Source organism: Citrus clementina, unplaced genomic scaffold, assembly GCF_000493195.1.
Source record: "Citrus clementina cultivar Clemenules unplaced genomic scaffold, Citrus_clementina_v1.0 scaffold_3, whole genome shotgun sequence".
Taxonomy (NCBI): Eukaryota; Viridiplantae; Streptophyta; class Magnoliopsida; order Sapindales; family Rutaceae; genus Citrus; species Citrus x clementina.
In genome coordinates this window covers 5,636,123-5,657,136 of record NW_006262339.1, presented here as the reverse complement: position 1 = coordinate 5,657,136, position 21,014 = coordinate 5,636,123, and the positions used below count along the sequence as shown (strand labels likewise).

The 21,014-nt window shown below is 35.1% G+C and overlaps 3 protein-coding genes across 6 annotated transcripts; 2 read left to right on the top strand and 1 right to left on the bottom strand.

Moving 5' to 3' along the window:
* The first annotated feature begins 385 nt into the window (after nucleotides 1–385).
* On the top strand, nucleotides 386–9,287 carry LOC18047315 (protein arginine N-methyltransferase 1.6). The gene is given in 15 exon segments (XM_024188378.1): nucleotides 386–901; nucleotides 1,215–1,449; nucleotides 1,804–1,929; nucleotides 2,701–2,865; nucleotides 2,935–3,053; nucleotides 3,132–3,211; nucleotides 4,008–4,279; nucleotides 6,449–6,572; nucleotides 6,575–6,684; nucleotides 7,307–7,380; nucleotides 7,750–7,843; nucleotides 7,966–8,115; nucleotides 8,226–8,300; nucleotides 8,586–8,682; nucleotides 8,844–9,287. Coding segments are annotated over 15 exon segments (2,205 nt in total). The 5' UTR covers nucleotides 386–575; the 3' UTR covers nucleotides 9,002–9,287.
* A 1,495-nt stretch (nucleotides 9,288–10,782) lies between these two features.
* LOC18047314 (chaperone protein dnaJ 13) lies at nucleotides 10,783–17,150 on the bottom strand. Of its 4 annotated transcripts, none has more exons than XM_006440258.2 (14): nucleotides 16,736–17,150; nucleotides 15,981–16,267; nucleotides 15,500–15,697; nucleotides 15,308–15,422; nucleotides 14,846–14,932; nucleotides 14,610–14,698; nucleotides 14,117–14,201; nucleotides 13,261–13,314; nucleotides 12,841–12,921; nucleotides 12,492–12,569; nucleotides 11,790–12,029; nucleotides 11,513–11,620; nucleotides 11,360–11,430; nucleotides 10,783–11,066 (listed from the first exon to the last, which is right to left on the bottom strand). In XM_006440258.2, the coding sequence occupies exons 1-13, from the start codon at nucleotides 16,877–16,879 to the stop codon at nucleotides 11,374–11,376; spliced, it is 1,623 nt and encodes a 540-aa protein (XP_006440321.1). In that variant the 5' UTR covers nucleotides 16,880–17,150; the 3' UTR covers nucleotides 10,783–11,066; nucleotides 11,360–11,373. The 4 variants fall into 4 exon arrangements, with proteins under 4 accessions (XP_006440321.1, XP_024045138.1, XP_006440320.1 ...); XM_024189370.1 differs by having other exon boundaries at nucleotides 10,783–11,063; XM_006440257.2 differs by lacking the exon at nucleotides 10,783–11,066 and having other exon boundaries at nucleotides 11,151–11,430.
* Nucleotides 17,151–18,310: 1,160 nt separating this feature from the next.
* On the top strand, nucleotides 18,311–20,275 carry LOC18047313 (ABC transporter G family member 23). The gene has a single exon (XM_006440256.1). The coding sequence runs from the start codon at nucleotides 18,311–18,313 to the stop codon at nucleotides 20,273–20,275; it is 1,965 nt and encodes a 654-aa protein (XP_006440319.1).
* The last annotated feature ends 739 nt before the right edge of the window (nucleotides 20,276–21,014 follow it).

Here is a 21,014-nt window from a genome sequence, read left to right as displayed (position 1 = left end):
TTCATTAGTTAATGTGTCAATGTTTTTGTTAATGCGACAATTATTTAATTGAATAATTTAATATATTAACCTTGTTAATTTTTCAATACATTGTGAGATTTGAGATGAATAAAATAGAAAATAACATTGCATCCATTTTTTTTTTTTAAATTCATTTAGTTAAAAGTTAGTCCCCAAAAAAAAAAAAAATCAAGAAAAAGGGTTCTACCGACGATGGCATGAACAAGTATATGAGTAAATTATTAACCACAAGAAGTAAATTACAGACAACTAAAATTATTTTATTATAGTAAAATCAACCTAGAATGGAATTATGATGATCAAATGATACACAAAACAAATATATGAGTAAATTTTGAAAACTTGAAAATTTACAATTATCAATCTTTTTAATGTGCATTGTCGTAATAACATCTTCGAACTTTACTCGAAAATTTTAAACTAATGATGGAACTTGGGAAAGAGCGGAAGTTCTTGGTTTATAATGAAAGTTGAAAGAGGTTTGAAACTCATATAGAAAAGGCGCGGGCTCGCGGCGGTGACACGCTAAAATCATCCCCCCCCTCCCGGTATAAATGCTCTCACTGATACCTAAAACCCTAACCCTCTCCCTTTCTTCCCGCGCCACAACTCGTTTGATTTTGATCCTTCACTCATTCAAACCCATCGCCTCGCGCCACATGTCGACTCAGCGAATGTTCCAGCTGAAGCTCGACCCACTCACCGGTAACTCGGAGTGGGTTGTCATCGAGGAAAACGAGGATGTTCCGGAAAGTTCGCAAGAACCGCTTCTGGCCACGACGTCGTATCTCGACATGCTTAATGACTCGTACAGGAACAGAGCCTATCGCCTGGCCATCGACAAGATGGTCACTAAATCTTGCCACGTGCTTGATATCGGGTACCATTTACAACAATAATCTTTTAATACAAGCGCTTCCAAATAGTCTTGTAGTTTAATAGAAGTTCCTTCCATGAATTTTTGAAGCCATTAGAAACTTATCTGATTCTTAAAAAAAAAAAAAAATTAAAGAAAATAACTTGGCTTAAATTGTGCCAAAATTTGTGAGGAGCACATTGTTAAATTTGTCTAGCTTTTCTTAGAAATTACATTTTGTCAATTCTTTTCTCAAACAAGTTTTAAACTGTTCCATTTTTCTTCCAAAATAAATATTTTAATATATCTCAAATGAGTAATTTCTATTATTGTGCAGTGCTGGAACGGGATTGCTTTCAATGATGGCTGCTCGGGCAATGGGTTCTAGTGACTCAACAACCAGCCTTAATACCAAAGGAATGGTTACAGCTTGTGAGTCTTACCTTCCCATGGTGAAGTTGATGAAGAAAGTTCTGCATGTTAATGGTATGGGGAGGAATATCAAAGTTATTAATAAGCGTTCTGATGAACTTGAAGTCGGTGTTGACATTGATTCTCGTGCTGACATTCTTGTGAGTATTGATTTTTTCATGTTTGCTATAACATCATGTTTTCCCCCTGCGAATAATTATACATGGTTACAGATTACTGAATGGTTTAAAGAAGGAAATTTTGAAAATTGAAATGTAATTAAATAGTAAGATGCTTCTCCTTTTGCAGTATCCCACAAAGATCAAACCGATATTATTTAAAACTTGTGCCAAGGTGCAACTTCATGTTTGAAGTGGGGTCATTGATAGACATAGGAATGCCTTATATCTGCCATTGTGTCCATCACAATATGTCAGTCTTATCAATTATACACAGCTGGGAGTTGGCTTCTTTTCGTTTCCTAAATATTATTACATTTTCACTCTAAAATGCAGGTTAGTGAGATACTGGATTCTGAATTGCTGGGTGAGGGACTAATACCAACTCTACAACATGCACATGACAGGCTGTTGGTGGAAAATCCACTAACAGTACCATGCCGAGTGACTACTTATGGTCAGGTATCTAGCTTTCTTCTTCTTCTTTTTTATGGCCCAATATTTCCATCCTTTTACAGAAAGGGATAGCTTTGAAGGTACTATTCCTATAGAATGGAGATTGATCAGAGTTCAAAGACTATGTTGTCCTTTAAGTCAAATGTAAAGTTGGGGCAAGCCACTGTTATCATCAAACTTTTCAGATAGTGGGACCTGGACTGGTATAACTCATGTTTGGTTGTATTCATCTATTATAATTGCAATTTCTCTTCCTTACAGCAAACATGAGCATTGGTTTTCTCACTTACATTGCCATGCTTGTATGGCAATTTAACTTATCAATTAGGGGCCTTTTGGCAACATGGAGTCTGTTTAACAGAGAAAAGGTTAGTTCTCTTAGATAGACAACATTGCAGTTGAAGATGGTGAAAGACAAAATATTTTAACTGATCCACAAGGCCTTCCTCCGTGACATTGCAGTGATTTCTTTTCTTCTAGTGGTTTTTCCTTATACTATCTGGTCAAACTGAACTCCACAACACTAATATACATTTAATGCTCTTTCCCTATCCCAATACATGATAATACTTGATTGTTTTTACTAAATTTTTATTGCCTCAGGGGCACTTTGATTTTGCTAGCTGGTTAGTCTTCTTTTAGTAGCTTATTGCTACCTTACTGTATTGTATTGATTTTGCTCTTCTTTGGGGGAAATCGTATTTTCTAATAATTTTAAAGCTCATACAAATGTATTTATCTCTTCTCTGGGTTTGTCTCCTTTCATCCCTTTTTAAGCTGGTTGAAAGCACGTTCTTGTGGAAGCTGCATGATTTATATAATAATGAAGCAAAAGCATTGGACGACATTCATCTTGTCCCAGCTGGCATGGATTCTATCTTACATGTCAAATCACAACAATATGCCATGCACTGTGATGCAATAACAAAAGAAATCAAACTGGTAATGATGTTAACCACTCTTCTACAGAATTCTTAGAAAGTACCAGTAGTTTAATTCACATTCATCCAGCTCTCGGAACCCTTCAAAATATTTGAATTTGACTTTTGGAAACGGCCAGACAGTCATGGAGAAGCTGAGCTGCAGATAAAGTCAACTGATGATGGTAGAGTCCATGCTGTAGTTTCATGGTAATTATATCTCTGCTATTTGTATCTGAATTTATTTTGTAGAGGGCATCCCTGGAAATTTTTGTCTTTTGTTTTCAGGTGGGTTCTTCAGCTTGATCGAGAAGGGACAATCTTTTATTCCACTGCTCCTAGATGGATAAGTCTGCCAATTCACAAAAGTGAGTCACTGTCACCATAATATCAGTGCTCTAGTATCATGGACTTATGGTATTGTTGAAAGCAAATCAAGTAATGTAATTAAGAAATATATATATATGAAAAAAAAAACCTCAGTATTTCCTTATTGCTTACATCTCTCTTTGTTTGGATATAGAATTTGGCCATGTACTTTCAACATTTGCACTCCCAGTTTTGATTCTGACTAGCACAAATATGCAGCTCCCATTTAAAAGCCTAACAGTGATGAAAACTAATAGCTATAGCAGGCAAATTATATCATATGGCAGTTCTCTGTGCAACTATACTTTTCTCTGTCAATTTCTCCAATTTATCAAAAGAAAAAAATGACTAATTTTATACACATCTTGGATGCATCTGTCTTTTAAAAATGATATCAATGGTGAGATGCAAAGCTTGCTATAAAATAACTTTAGAACACATTGTTCCTTGATGTTACTTTTAGATGCAACCTTAAAAGTTTTGTGCATTGCTTTAAAATTCAACCTTCACAATTTCATGCAGCCAATACAACTAAAAGATCTTGGTTTATGTTGAACTAAATAGGGATCTTTTTTCGAGCTTTGAGCAATTTTTTTTTTTAGATGATTAAGAAACTTACATGGCATTTCAAAATTTTTATCAGAATAGTTTAAAGATCTATCTGCAGCTAGGGGTTGCAGTTAAGTAAATCTGGAAAGATGCTTAACTTAAAATAAGAATAACCTTTCGAGTTTGCATGGTAAAATGCCATGGTTTCATGTTAATTTGACAAATAAAGCTTGTTTGATGCTTCAGGCACTGGGAATTGGTGTGATCACTGGAAGCAGTGTGTTTGGTTTATTCCAGGTAAGGGTATGTCCATATGCAAAGGTGAAGAATTGTTGTTTCATGCTTTGCATACTGAAACTAGTGTATCATACGAACTCAAGTCCCAAATCCCAATAACTGACGAGAGACAGCATAACTTAAATGCTAAGGATTTTCAGCTCGCATTACCACCAGAAAGAATTGCCATCTATGGTGATGGCGAATGGAGGCTTTCCATGGTAATGGCCATGAGAAATGCGGTAAGATCTTCTTCTCTCCTTGCGTGCTTATTCTCACTCAAAACTGAGCTTATACACTCATTCTATCACAAAAGTAAAGAGTTACCGTAGGAAATTGAGCACCAAAACCTGAGCTTATAAAATCTGTTTTCAAAATATTTGGACTGTTTCCCCAGATCTAATGTTGATCAAGACTATGCTTGTTGATGTTACCTTGTCAAAATCAGTCTCAGCGGTTATTAGTCAGGTTCTTACTACTCAATGTCTACAACAATGATACCACAGTTGTGGCTATATCTTCATGCTAACTGACCAGTTGGTAGGCCAGCATACCTGTCGAACCAGAAATGGAAGTTGGAAGAGAACCATTAGAATATGTTGCCTTTTCCTCTCATGGAAATACACTGTTAGGATATCTATAAACCTCGATACCTATTAGATCTACTATGAAGCCTAATAATCATAAGACACAACATCAAAATATAAAGCAATACGACGTTGCATAAAGTAACTGGCTTATGATAGTTTTTATTTGGAAAGTGATGTGAAATTAAAAATGCAGATTCTCAAAGTTTCCTTTCCATTTGGCCAATGTCTAATGAATTAGCTTGACTAATTTTGAACCATACCATTGTTTAGGCTATAACTAAGTGGGCTGATTATATAGCTTCCCTTAGTGATTTATGTCAGAGAAAGAGAACTTCAAAACAAAATTTGGAGGTTTAACAATTCTAGAGTGACAAAAGTGATTAGATTTGTTTATCTTTGCTGTCTTAAAAACCTGAATTATAGCTCAACCTCATGAAACAGACGGGAGAATCTTCATATACTTGGTGGGATATTTTGCTTCTTGGCTCCCATTTTAGACATGCCAAGTATCATGTTTATTCACTATCAAGTCCTTACTATCAGTCCTCAACTTGAATGTTGAGACCATCTTTTTTGCTTTTTCTCGTGAAATACTAACTGAGCAACCCGAGAAGGGGGGCGGGGGGGGGGGGGGTGGATAAGAGATTCTCAAAAAATTTAAGCAACTAAAGCTTAATGCAATTTAAGCAAAGAAATTAAATTCGAAATGAACAGATTGATGTGTAATGAAAAATAAAGAGATAAGGTGAGAGAGAGCAAACACGTGATTTTTACGTGGGTCGGCCAACCGTGCATACATCTACGCCTCCAAGCTCACTGAGTTTGAGGATTTCACTAAGCGAGCCTCCAAGGCTTTAACAACGCTTACAATTGACTTTTAAGGTGTTAATAGACATTTACAACAAAGTAATTAAATTCGAAATAAACACATTAATGTGTAATGAAAAATAAAGAGATAAGGTAAGAGAGAGCAAACACATGATTGTTACGTGGGTCAGCTAACTGTGCCTACGTCTACGCCTCCAAGCTTACTGGGTTTGAGGATTTCACTAAGAAAGCCTCCAAGGTTTTAACAACGCTTATAATTGACTTTCAAGGTGTCAATAGACCTTTACAACAAGAGATTACTCTTAATCTCTTAACTTAAATGTATCCTAACACTTTTAACATCTCAACTTAATTTTACAAAAAAGATTATAAATAAATTTACCTCGCACAATGTGTTTGATTACGAATGAAAGCCTAATGTGTAAATGAATGAAATGAATACACAAATTTTAAGCTCAGATTGTTGAAAAATGCTCAATGATAATAGTAGTTGTCCAACACTCATTTGAATTTGATTGAGTCATTTTATAGTTGAAGTAGAAAATTAGTTGTTATTGGCTTTCTGGTGCTAACCGGCTCACTGTTTATGCTAACCAGTTTTCTATTTGATGTTACCGTTATAGTAAAAAAATTTAAATTTTTGTATAACCAGTTTGTTGCTTTTCATTATCCGGTTAGCCGTTTTTATTTTAGATAGCTTCTGCTTGATAATTAATTTGCCACTTGCTAAATCTGGTTAGCCATTTTGATTCCAGAGAGCATCTCTCTGGTAATTAGTTTACCATTTATTTTATCCTGTTATCCGATTTATTCCCATTTTTGTTTTTAAACATACTCATTTCTGTTTTATTAGATCATAAAATATAATTCTTTATTATCCAAACATGTGGTTTGTTATTATCAAAATTAACATTTATAGCCATATAGGCTAGCACCCCAGAGTTTGAATGTACACATTTACTATCTTTTTTACATGAATTGTATTCTTTGCAGTTGCAGGGAAGAGTCCAGCCGTTGTGTGTCGTTGCTGATGACAGTGTTTTCTTAACAATTTGTGTTGCACGTCTTTCAAAAACAGCACATGTTTTATCATTGTTACCAGGTCTAGGAGACAAGGGTGCCAATATTTGCGCACCGTTGCAGATCCAAATTGTTTCTCAATAGATCGTGTAGAAATTCTTCAAAAGGGGAAAAAATGCTTGACTATGGATGACACTCAACAAAAGAAGGTAATTTCTCCACTCAGATTGTATACAGTTGCCATAAATTTGAAATACTGACCCTGCTTTACTTCCATGAATCTGTTGAAAAGTTGGTCCACATGAAACAAATATTTTTTGTGCATCCATTCTGTGGACATTCTATGCTGATCTAAGCAGCTAATCCACAAGTCCTCTTTTACCATCAGATTAAGGGTGTGATTGGGATTGAGGTGTTGTAACTTTTAACTACACCTGCTGTAGAAATAAAGCTGTAACTATGAAATAAAAGTTAGTAATATGTAGTAAATGTAAATTTTAAATAATGATTTTGATAAAATTATTGAAGATATAACAGATTTTCCATTATACAAGTGAAAAATCTTATTAACATAGCTTCCAAGGTACAGCAGTTAGTGTTTACTAAACACTTTAGTGCTGTAACTTTTAAGCTACAGCTGCCCAACCTCAATCCCAAACGCACCCTAAATAGGTGATTTTCAAATTCCAAAGCTTAGTAGAATACTTCGGTCATATGTGTTATCCTAGTCCTATTACTTGAGAGCAGCACTATGGCATTTTGGGTGCATAATATGAATTGTACATCTTTTTGACAGAATGTAAACAATTTGGTATGCTTTTTCTATCGCAGGTTGACCTGTTAATTGGAGAACCATATTATTTTGGAAATGATGGCATGCTTCCATGGCAAAATCTGCGGTTCTGGTATGTAACACAAATTGATTTCCGTTTTGTATAAGTTCTATTCCCATTCTTTGTGCTCTATTTAATTTATTCTGATATTTAACAAATTTCTCTTAGTTTCTTATAAAATAAAAAATTTTAAAAAAAAACTACATGACTGCAATATTGGTTCAGACCTTGTTAACATGTTTACTTTACATGCCCTTGGACTACATTTAATGATATGTTACATAATTGATAAATTAATTATGTGTTGTTTTAATTATTTTTTATAGTAAAAAAGGGGGTCTGCATTATGGTGGTGCATATCTAATCTATTATTCTTAAAAATACTCCGTATTTAAGAAATTTATCTAATGGTTTTTACTATATTTTATTTATTTTTCTAAGGAAAGAACGGTCTAAGCTTGATCCTGTCCTTTCCAAAGAAGTGATTATAATGCCTTTTAAAGGAATATTGAAGGCCTGTGCCATTTTTTGCCCGGTAAGTTTTATCCTTGTCACACAAGAAAAAAGCATGTGCAGACACTCACATATGCTTTTGGTATAAGCAAGGTCATGGGATTAATTCATGTGCATCAAGTTATGATTTTAACCTTTCAACAGGATATTTGGAACAGTCGTCGCAGCTTAAGTAAGATCGAAGGCTTTGACCATGCAGTTGTAAATACCACTTTAGGAGCATGTGGGGATTTACCGGCTCCAAAAGAGGGTCCTTGTCTGCCTTTCTTTACGTGGCAATGCGGAGAGATTAAGGTAATTAAAAACAATTGATAGAAACATAAACAAAAAATAAGGTTTGTTTAGAAAAAGTAAATTGAAATTGCATTCCACTGTGCTGATGTAACCATATCGGGCTTTTCCAGAAACTCAGTAATGTCTTTACTGTAATGGAGTTTGATTTCTCAAAACCAATAAGTCCATGTCAAGGAAAAGTCCAGGTATGCACCTTCTAATTAGAATGTTGTTGGACATGTTAGAATTTGATTGTCTACTTATAGAATTAGCATGGGTACTGATCTTGCAACTGCCAATTACCTAACTACAGGATGCAAAATATATTTCTATGTTACCATTCGCACTACCCAGTTAACTATAAGTTAGATTAGTAATGAGTAGATTAGAATACTGATATGTAGATTAGTAATGAGTAGATTAGAATACTGTTATGACTCAGTTTATACTTTTCTCTAGATCTAACAAAACTTTGCTTAATAAATTAGCAGGTTGAATTTACAGAGCTTGGGTTATGCCATGGATTTGCCTTATGGATTGATTGGGTAATGGATTCAGAGAATTCCATCATCATATCAACAGGACCCGGTATATTTTTATTCACTTAGAAACTGGTTCATTAGAAGCAAGCCACTTCTCAATTTTATGACAGTGCTTCTTTATGAAACACTATTGTCATTATGGGATATAAGAAGAAAACAAAAAATTATCATTTCAATTTTTATTATGCCTATGTGACATGCCTGCAGATAAAAGATATTGGAAGCAAGGAGTGAAGCTCATGGCCAAGCCTGTGGCAGTTGGATTCGAGGGGTCCGGAAGAACTGATTTGTGTTCTTCTACGCTAGTCGAAGCATCATTTAATCCATCGAACGGGGAGCTCAACGTCCAACACACCTTCTCCTGATAGTGATTTTCGGCACAGAAGCTCCTGTATTATTATTATTATTATTATTATTGCTGGTCGATGAGAAGCTTTGTCTCATGTATGAAATGTGGAGGCCCTGCTTTATGATTGATTCTGAGCACCGCTATTAGTGCTGGGCTGGGGTTTTGTTTATTAATCAAATGGCGATGTAGGGGATGGACACGTGCTTCCCGTTTTTGACGATTGCTACTTTGAAAGCAATGCTGCTGCTAAATTATATTATCGAGCGTATCGTAAAAAAAATCGTATCATCCTTTGAGATTCTCTAAATTATATTATCGAACGTATCATAAAGAAAAGGGAAATTTGTAACCTACCCCCAAATAAATTGGCATTTTGCACCGCGTCTCTAACAAATTTGATTTGTTGTACTGCGCACCCAAAAAAATTGACATTTTTGCACCACGCCTTCAATTTCGTTATTTTCTCAGTTAAGTTTAACGGTGGAGGGGTAAAATTGGAAGTTTATTCCTTAAATTAATTTTAATGGGAATTCTCTTTATTGTAATTAAAATAAAAATTTTTAAAAAAATTAAAGGAAAAATAATAGTGGTGATAATGTACATGTAACAAGAAATTTTTTTATTACAATTAAAATAAAAATCTTTAAAAAATTAAAGGAAAATAATAGTGGTGATAAATGTACATGTAACAAGAATTTTTTTTATTAAAATTGAAATAAAAATTTTTAAAAAATTAAAGAAAAAATAATAGTGGTGACAATGTACGTGTAATAAGAAATTTTTTTTATTGCAATTGAAATAAAGGTCTTTAAAAAAATTAAAGGAAAATAATAGTGGTGACAAATGTACATGTTAGAGCTAGCAAAACAGGTCATCGGGTCGTGTTCGTGTCGTGTCAGCTTCGTGTCGTGTCAAATTTAGGTCGACCCAAACCCGACCCATTTAATAATCGTGTCAAAATATTGAGACCCAAACCCGACACGGAAAAATAATCGGGTTACCCAATAACCCATTTAATATCTATTTATTGAACAAAAGTTACATCAAATATTTACACACTATCATACATATGTATGTACATAACTACATACATACATACATAATTTATCGATATTATAAAATATACATATCTACCAATATATTACACATTTACACTATTGAGGTTTTAATTATATATATATAATATTATATATCAATATTATAAAATATACATGTCTATCAATTTTTACACATTTACACTATTGAAGCTCTAAATGTATGTAAAATTTTATAAATAAAACACTGTGTTTATATTCACCCTTTTAAAGAATAAAAAAAAGAAAACCATCTCTAATATTTGAGTTTTAATTATAAGAATATGTAAATTATTTTAAAATAGAAAATATAATCGGGTCATTGATCGGGTAAATGGGTCAAGAATTTTAACCCAAACCCGACACGGAAAAAAATCGTGTTGACCCGGACCCGACCCATTTAATAATCGTGTTAAATTTGACTACTCATACCCATCTATTTATGTCGTGTTCGTGTTGGGTAATCGGGTCGTGTCAAATTTTGCCAGCTCTAGTACATGTAACAAGAATTTTTTTTATTAAAATTGAAAAAAAATCTTTTAAAAATTAAAGAAAAAATAATAGTGGTGACAATGAACATGTAAGAAGAATTATTTTTTTTTATTGCAATTGAAAAAAAAAACCTTAAAAAATTAAATGAGCTAAAAATTTTGTTTTTTTACATAGAGGGGCATTTTTGTCATTCAATCAAAAGTTAAACGGAGCCGTTAAACTTAACTGAGAAAATAACGGAATTGGGGGCGTGGTGCAAAAATGTCAATTTTTTTGGGTGCGCAGTACAACAAGTTAAATTTATTGGGACGCAGTGTAAAATATCAATTTATTTGGGGGTAGATTACAAATTTCCCTAAAGAAAAATCATATCATCATTTAAGATTCTGTCTTGCTCTTCCCTTCCTTTCAAATGCTCGAGTTTTAAATCCATGACTTGTCAAATCCGTTTACAGGCTGGTGACTGTGTAGTCGTGGGTAGGTTTAACCGTAGTAACAGAAGATGAAATTAATCTACTGTGATGAAAAGTGCAAGTTAGTAGCGTTCAAGAGACGACTAAAGAAGATCATAAACAAAAATAAATAAATAAATAAAAGTTATAAACAAATGCCTTTTTTCATTATGTCACTGTAAAAATTACACAAAGAATAATGCACCCAGTTTTGTAAATGCTATTATTGGATTTACTGTCCTAAAACGAAATTAATATATTAGTTTGAAATGCAACAAAAGTTGTGATCAAGGTGGAGTACCTCAAATGACACGTGATACATTCAAAAATGCGAGAGGTAACCAAGTCTTAACTTACATGATGAATTACATTTAAATTCTGTGAGCTTCCTGGGGTATAAACAATTCCTCATAATCATCGACAAAAACCTGATTCAGATTGCAAAATTAGCACAATGCAGAAAAGCAACCATAAGAATGATTATTCTAGATCAACAGAGAGCAGTCTTACCTCGTATCTATTGCCGCCATAAGTGTACTCCACATACAACTGCTTAGGTTCTCCGGGACAAGAATCACAGAAACCCATGATACCTGACTTCTTAACCCCGTCGTGAAGCTAAAACCAAAAGATTGAACAATCATAATATGTGAAGTCAAAATTGTGAGTGAAAAAGTAAAAAACATATAACGAATGGCTTTTGCAAACCTTGATACAGTGGCGCAAGCACCAAACTAGATTCATGTTTTCAGAATTATATAAGCAACAGGACTCAAGAGAACCATACCTTGAGTCGCCCAGAATCATTTACTAGGAAATTAAGAGGTAATGTAACATCCAAGACTTGTGAAGCCAATTCATCACTCGATTCTCCTGTTTCACCTAACTTAGTCAAAGCTTTACGAGCTCCATAAACTGCTTTGGTAATAATCAGTCCACCTATTTCTAATTGCTTATTTCTTTTCCTATTGGCCACATTTTGTAATAACTGCTGAGCTTTTTGTGCTGCCGCCTTTGTTTCCCGGACCTACATATTAAGTGAGAAATGCAGGTTATCCAATAAGGGCCAGAAAACTTCAAATATCCATCATGTTAAAAGTACCACATAATAGTCATTCCCATTTTGTGATAAGTCTTATAATCCCCTTGTTTAGTATTTGCAAGAGGTTCCTCACTGTTATTTCCTACTAGTATGACCAGACGAAAAACAAATATGAAATCCTTTTCTTCAGAAAGATAAGGTACAGTAGTCTCAGTAACCCAGCAAAACTCTTCCAATAATTGGGAGGTTGGGGGTCCAAAACACACAAGCAAAGTTCATCCATTTATAACGAATTCCAGTCCATTTCTTAATGTGCATTGTGTAAGATATAGTCCTTATGAAAAAAGAATTGATCAAGAAAATGAATCCGACTCTTGCAGATTCAGAAAGCAGGTTGACTAAGGCATATATAAACCTCACATACCCTTATCATATGAATAATCATACCTGAGCAGAAGTTTTTTCCATATTCTCTAGTGCTTTCTGCTTTTCCCTCTTCAGGTAATAGGGTTTGAGGATGAACTTCTGGAAGTACACAATGAAAAACATATAGATGATCCAACACCAAAGTACTCAGAGGTTGAAGAAAAAAACGCTAAAAATACTTCATTGCATATATGTTCAATACCCGAAACATAATGTATTTTCCTAACAGATCAGAAAGTAGCATCTATTAAAAAAACCCTTCATGCTTAACTGTATTATATTTCAAAGCAGTTTACGTCCAATGAACAATAAACAATCAAAATCCAACTGTTTCACTAATAGGTCAAATAAGAGTCTGAAATATTATAACCTTAAGTAAAAAGTAAACTGATGCTGGAATTATAAATGCTCCGGTTGCAAAGAAGGAACTGAAATGCCTGGAAAGCAAAATCTGCACACAACAAACAGTCAGCACAGATCAAACCCAAGAGGCAAAGCAAAGAGAAAATATCAGGAACTCTTTCCATGTAATGTTCCAACAAATAATAAAAACAGGGTAATGATATACATGAACATCTAATGGAATCCAAGAGATGACATTCATCAGCTAAAAAGTATCACATCCTAAATGTTTTCTTGCACAACTAAGTTGAATCTAAGCTTGCAGTCAAAACATAGAGCCATTTATCCCCTAAATTCTGCTAAGTTCTCCATCCTCAACACAATCCCAGTCCTATTGCAATTAAGAAAAGTGCACTGACATCCACGAAACAAGAAAAAGATTACTTACTGGAACAACTAACTTTTGACCCGCTCGATGCAACTCAAATTTCCAAAAGATACCCTGTTAATAGAAAAAGGTCTAAGATCTCCAGATGTACAGAATATTAGAAATAGCTAAAGAAGCAATCAATCACAATATAATTTCTTACATTCAAATGATAAGTTAGCAACTGCAGATAGCCATGCCAACACAACTTTCTATCCACAAAGTGCCCCTCCCCACCCACTCACCCCAAAAAAAAGAAAAAAGGAGAGAGTCAAGACGATAAACAAGCCCACAGACAAACTGAGACATCCGTTAGCTTCATTTTCCTCTTACTGTAAAGGAACTAGTTCAATCAAAATCCACTAAAGTATATTAAAGGAACTAGCTAAGCCAACGCAACTTAAAAAAAAAGATTCAAGACAATAAACAAACCCACAGCCATACTGAGACATCCATTAGCTTCATTTTCCTCTTACTGTAAAGGAACTAGTTCAATCAAAATCCACTTAAGTTAAAGCACTTAGAAATGGCAGTGTCACAAATATACTAAAACAAACAGCCCTCCATTTCAACATGCATATATTATGCACCCCTAAGCCTCTTGTACTCTTATTCCCACCTGAAAATTCATCATAAAGAAAGTAACTTTTCCTTCCTGATAAATAATTCTGGCACCAGCTAAAAGTCAGCACATGTGATAGACAATGTGTTTGGTGGAACTCTAACCCCCTTTACAGGAACTCATAAAGAATGGAACATTCCCTTTCTGAGACATAAATTCTGGCAACAGTTGATATATGTCGAACAAACCGGGAATTTGTTTCACAGCAACAGTATAAAAGCATGAACATATTTGGTCATAATAAGCAGCAATTACCTGAATTCCTACTGAATACAGCATGCGGATGGTGCTGAATTCAGATATTTTCCTCCCACCACCAACTTCAAGCTCAAGAGCAGTGCTGCAACAATGATATTTCCAGTCACAAGAGAAAGCATTTTCAAGTAGCTAAAATATTTGGAAGATTACAGAGTAATTTGTGCAAGATTGTTTGAAAATTTTATCAAAAAATTTATAGGAAAGAAGTATGAGTTACACTCAACTCAAAAAGTTTATCCAATTAAAGCTTATCCCTTACAAGATCCCTTATTGAAAAATTACTCAATATGTATATAGAAGATTGATCGGGCGAGCGCAGTCGCTCACCTTATGCACACACCTAATCATCACCCTATGTTAGAGAGTAATCATGGTCTATGTAATAAAGATATTAACACTTGTAAGATATATGAAGTCATCAGTCGTAACAGGAGGCATTTGATAATGATATTAAATTACAACTGCTAACAAATAGACTCTGTGCACATACCTTCCAAGCCGGCCTTGTATTCGACCATGGGATTTTTTGGAAAACCGGTGAGTATAATGAGCTGATGCCCCAAAAGAACTTGTGCCAATCTATGGTCAGGGAACATACACGAAAAGGAAGGAATAAAGAAACAGTCAGACAGTTCACACAAAATACCCAGTAAAGATAAGCATATCTCTTCAACCCTCTCAGTGAGAATGACTGTTTTGCATGCTAAACGGAAGCAACACATTTACCTTAAGCTCTCCAGCAGCAGACATTCTCTCATCTTTCTTTTGCCACCCAACAGAAATTGATGACTCTATACCCAACAAGAGCTGTATCTGGAAAACAAGAAGAGAAACAAGAATCAATTTGAAGACTGTAGAAGCCTGAAAGTTAAATAAAAATGTGAAGCTCAACATTTCATACTTTTCCATTGTTCAAAAATTTTCCATAATTTCAAGTTTACACTAAATATATCAAACTTGCAATGACTTATTTACTTTTTCTTATATCATCCTTAAGTATACAACATAATGTAAGAAAACAGGTGTGAACGTAAACACACAAAGCTGCATAACAATTTTCTTCATATCCTTGTTGCTCAAAATTAGTCCAGTAAAATAGTTTCAAGTAGAAAGAGGAAGAAAAAATATTCAAGTAAAAAGAGGATAAAAAAATTAAACTAACAGAATAGGTAAGTTAAGGTAGCATACATTCCCATTCGTTGTTTCGGAGATCTGGCGGGTCCAGTTATTAGAAAGATTAATGGAGCCATCTCTCAAAGACATAGCAACGGCCATTGTCGCAGTCGAATGTGATGATAGGTGACTATAAAATGAGAAAATAAAGTGAACAAAGTATATATGCCAAATAGTCAAAATGACACATCAAAACAAATGAGCTACCGTGTTGTTTGTATTCCAACCAGTGCCCGTAAACCAGCTGAAGCTATAAATTCTATAGATGAGACAGAGGACAACTGATGCCTAAGCACAACTGAAGCAGCTCCACCACCAGAATCATCATTTACTTCCAAATTTCCACCAAAAGCAAGAATACTGTTTTTAGATAGTTGAGACTGAACTTCACTACTCATAGCCATCCTGAAATTCGGGGATATTGAACAATGAGGCCAGATAAAATAGGCAGTAAAATCTAAAAACTACAGAGACATCGAAGGCATTGAAATATCACTGCATATATTTATTGGAAAATTTACAAGAAAGCAAAAAAAACCAGACATGAAAGTGAGCCTGCATGCATGCCGTGTGCATTGTGTGGGAGAGTGTTGAGAGTTCGGGTTGAAAGTTTTTCCAAACTTGTGAAGCACTACAAATCATTAACACATCAACTGTGAAAGATAAAATAAAATAAAAAGGGAAGCACCCTCTCATTATGCCATCACCCTCTAGAAACTGTGGCAAAGAGAAGCTGGCCAGTATCGTCCCAGAAGGACGAAAATGTGCTAAAGCCTTCTCTTGTTCCTTCCTCTGCCGTAGCCTTTCAAGCTCTTCCTTTAACTCTTCCACTTTATTTAGCTTTGGACCAAGTTCCAACCCAGAAGTCAATCCTTCCATACCATATATATCATATATCAGCCGCTTATTCTCATCTGATAATATTTCGTACGCTTCACATATCCTCTGAAAGTTCTCTGTAGCAATTTCCTTCATCTGAAAATGAAGATTTAATAAAAATTCAGTAACCACTTTCACAAAATCAACAAACCCGTCCAAATTCACGCTCATATTAATTAGTAAAAATTCAATTACTAGGCATTGCTGAGACAAGAGGCATACGTAACAGAAAGCGAAACAAGATCCTAATCATGCTTAAAGAGCAACAAGTTTAACAATTGACGCACATACTACTTCTATAACAATGCATTGAAGATTAATATAGAAAATAAACATATGAATAATGTTTTTAAAAAAAAAAGGGGAAAAAGAATATTATTAACAGTAGTACAGTAATATGTCTTCATAAACACAATGCACACGATTTTGGATAAGCAAAATATCACATTATAAAACACAATCAAACTCAACTTCGGTTAGTTTGAAAGAAAACGACGCAGCAATTGGATAAGCAAATTTACAATAGAAATAAAGTAAAAGCAGATAAATGATTGAGGGGCATACATGAGGAGCTTGATATTTATCAGGGTGATAGACTTGGGCCCACTGGCGATAAGCTTTTCTGATTTCTTCATCGGAGGCTTCCGGCGAAAGATGCAACAGTGCATACAATTCCCTGTTTGGCGGCCCGTCCTTTGCTTCCCTCATCTTTGACTTTTTTCTTCTTTTTTTTTTTCTCTCTTGGGTCCTCAGAATCTCAAAGAAAAAGTGAACTCAGTTCGTTCTTCGACATCCAACATGTTAGAAGAGAGAGATGCATTACTCCTTGTGGGGTTTTAGGGGTTTTGGTGACTAGCAGCACTCCAAATTTGCAATAATGTATTTCAGAAAAATTGTAATCAGGCAGCATTAAAATTCAATGGGCTTTTACGCAGCCTGCGAGCTCATTTTGTTTGCCCCTTTGGGCATGTGCCTGGCCGAATTTGAGAAGGGAAGTACTTTTCACACCACTTTTAAAATCTTTATAGAACCCCACGTTCCAAATCATTGTCTTATTAGCTTGAGTCAAAGCTACGGTGCAACTATGGTACCGTATTATAATTACATCTAGCCGTTAGATATATTTAAATAGGTGGGATCTACTGACATCCAACGGCTGGATGCAACTGTAGCACGGTGCCACAGTTGCACCACATGTTTTCTCGTCTTATTAATAAATGAACTTAGCAAGACCTTTAATTTAGTTAAATTAGTATTTATCTTTTATGTAAGTTACATCATTTGTAATTTACAGCAAATCCATGTTCAAAAGAAAAAATAAATAAATAAATAATTACAACAAATCCAAAAATAGTTATACATTATCTCTCACTTCTTTTACATATTATCATATTTTGATATTGGATAACTACTTTGGGTTACCGTAAGTCTATGTAACTTAGCACTCGTACTAAATCAAAATGTTTTTACACTTACAACTCACGAACCTTCTCATCTTTAAATGATATAAATAATTATTTTAAGATCAAAATAATTTTGAGGTAATAAAGTAATAAATTACGTAGTAATAAAAGCTGTATTCTAAAAAAAAATGTTTAATAGCTAATTAAATTTTATTTGTAACCTTTTATTCTTTTCTGTAACATTCTTTTAAATAAAAGTTATATATATAATATGTAGGATTTATAAGAGCTTTAAAAAAATGTCAGGAGCTTCGCTCAATTGAGAATCAGGCCAATTTGCGCAAAAACATCACCGCTGTTTTGACACACGAATTTATGTGTTCACCGCCTCGGAGGCTGAAAACGCAGTACCAGCAGTTTCGTTAATACCGTACGTATGCACGGATCAAATATGCCGCCATTTTACAGTAGCATATATCAACATGGCAACATCTGACAGGTTAATTCGTTCAAAAGATTAGGTGCAGACTACGTGCTAGAGAAAACATCCAAAATTAGTCAATTTGCTTGGATCACCAAACACTGCCAAACATGGCTGACCACCTTCACCAGCTCTCAAGAACTTTCTTTCACAACCAACTAAATGTTGGTGCAACCTCCATTACTCAATCTTCTACATTTCCCATTTAATTAAAAGCCTCACTGATCAACAATGCATTAATCCATTCTCCCAAAAATGGGGTCTTGTTTCCAGCAACCAAGGCCAAGTATTGAAGATGACTCGGCAGTTCTCTTCTCAACTTCCAATTCCCCTGAGGAATATTCCACCAGCCCTTCCTCTTCTTTCTACCAGCCTACACCGTCGCCGTCGCTGCCACCTCAACGGTTGAAAACAACCTGTAAAGTTACCGTAAGAAACCTTTCGTACGCCATTCAACCAAATACTTCAATACTTTCTCATTTATTACATGAGCCTAAGGTGCCACTTCACATACTCAAATCAGTCTCTTTTGAGGCCAGGGATTCTGAAATTCTTGCTGTTGTTGGCCCAAGTGGCACTGGAAAATCTAGCCTTCTTCGGATAATATCAGGACGAGTAAGAGATCAAGATTTTGATCCAAGGAGCATAACTGTCAACTGCCATCAAATTAAAAAACCTGCCCAATTGAGGAAGATATGCGGTTTTGTAGCTCAAGAAGATAATTTGCTTCCTTTACTCACGGTGAAGGAAACTCTAATGTTCAGCGCCAACTTCAGGCTGAAGGGGATGAGCCATAAGGAGAAAGAAGATAGAGTTGAAAGCTTGATGGATGAGCTTGGCCTTACGCATGTCGCTGGCAGTTTTGTTGGGGACGAAGAGAACAGAGGGATCTCTGGTGGAGAACGGAAAAGGGTTTCTATTGGAGTTGACATGATTCACAATCCTTCTATTTTGCTCCTTGATGAGCCAACTTCAGGCTTGGACAGCACGTCGGCACTTCAAGTAATTGAGCTTCTTGCTTCCATGGCGAAAGCAAAGCAAAGAACAGTTGTGCTTTCTATTCACCAGCCAAGTTACAGGATTCTTCAATACATTTCAAAATTCTTGATCCTTTCTCGCGGTTCGGTTGTTCATTATGGCAGCCTTGAATTGCTTGAGGAAACCATCAATAACTTGGGATACCAAATTCCAACGCAGCTGAATGCCATCGAATTTGCCATGGAAATTATGCACCCCTTGGAAGATTCATATTCTAACAACAACAATTTCTTGCCCTCGGTAGAAGATGCAGAGCAATTTCCTGATTTAAGATGTGAAAAAGTTGGCGGAGTCGAGCATCAACAGCATGCTTTCTATCTCATTTTGTATGAGATTATGGTTCTCTGCTCAAGGTTTTGGAAGATTATTTACAGAACAAAACAGCTGTTCTTGGCAAGAACAATGCAAGCACTGGTGGGAGGATTCGGATTGGGAAGTGTTTATGTAAGAGTGAGAAAAGATGAAGCTGGAGTTTCAGAGCGATTAGGATTATTTGCTTTCAGTCTAAGCTTTCTCCTTTCCTCAACAGTCGAAGCTCTCCCCATTTACCTTCAAGAACGGCGGGTCCTAATGAAAGAAGCATCAAGAGAAGCGTACAGAATATCATCATACTTGATCGCCAACACCATCGTGTTTTTGCCCTTCCTGTTTGTGGTGTCTCTCCTCTTCGCCATTCCTGTGTACTGGATCGTAGGACTCAATCCTTCAATTGAGGCTTTCGTGTTCTTCATATTCGTGGTCTGGCTTATAGTATTGATGGCGAGTTCTCTAGTTCTTTTCCTGAGTGCAATCTCGCCGGACTTCATCTCCGGGAACTCTCTCATATGCACAGTTCTTGGAGCTTTCTTCTTGTTCTCAGGCTACTTCATCCCCAAAGAATACATACCAAAGTATTGGATTTTCATGTACTATATATCGCTTTACAGATATCCGCTGGATTCTCTTCTGACGAATGAATATTGGAGTGCGAGGGGAGAGTGTTTCTCTTGGCAGAAATATAATAACGTTGATGGAGATCATTTTTCCAAGTGTTTGCTCACGGGAAATGATGTGTTGAAGAGTAGAGGACTTGAGAAGGATACCAGGTGGGTGAATGTTGGTGTCATGCTCGCCTTCTTTCTGTTCTATCGCGTGCTTTGTTGGATCATCCTCAGTCGAAGAGCCTCAAAAACAACTACCTAAAGAATTGAGAGTTTGGGATTTGCTCTTATGAGCTTTTTAAAATATTTTGTCACACATGTATATTATTGAAAGGGATTATTAACTTATATTTACACTTGGGACCAATCCTTATTTAAGTTCAAATATACTTCTATTTTTCAGTTCAGTTTTGTATTTTTAAATAGTACATATGTAAAAGCCAAATTCTTTCTCGTCTTTGTAGTTGAATGTTTTGGACATTTTATGTACATATATGTGGGTAGTCCTTCTCTAATGCGGGCGCTTTTATTTTTTCTTTTTTTCATATGGACACGCTTTTAAAGCGTAGAGTTTAAGAGAGTTAATTTTAGAGTTTAAGAGAGTTAATTTTAACTCTCTTAAACCACATGGTTTTATAGTTCATTTAAGAATAATTTTCTTAAATTACATAGTTTAAGAACATGTTCACATTAAAAAGAATGTGGGTATTCACATATGAAAATGATTATATATATAGTCAATGCCTTATATATCCTATTTGACGCTTAACTCGGATAATTATATTAGAAATTTATTAGGAGTTGTTTTGATGTAATCCTTTTGAAACTCATTTTGAAATTATAGTCTAAAAATAAGAGACATATGTTAAAATCAAGAGAAATTTTACTTTCATGAAATTATAGTCTAAAAATAAGAGACATAGTTTATAATCCTCTTCAATGGATAACATATGGAGTGGTGTGTGTGATAATTGAAAATGATTCGAGCCACACATATGATA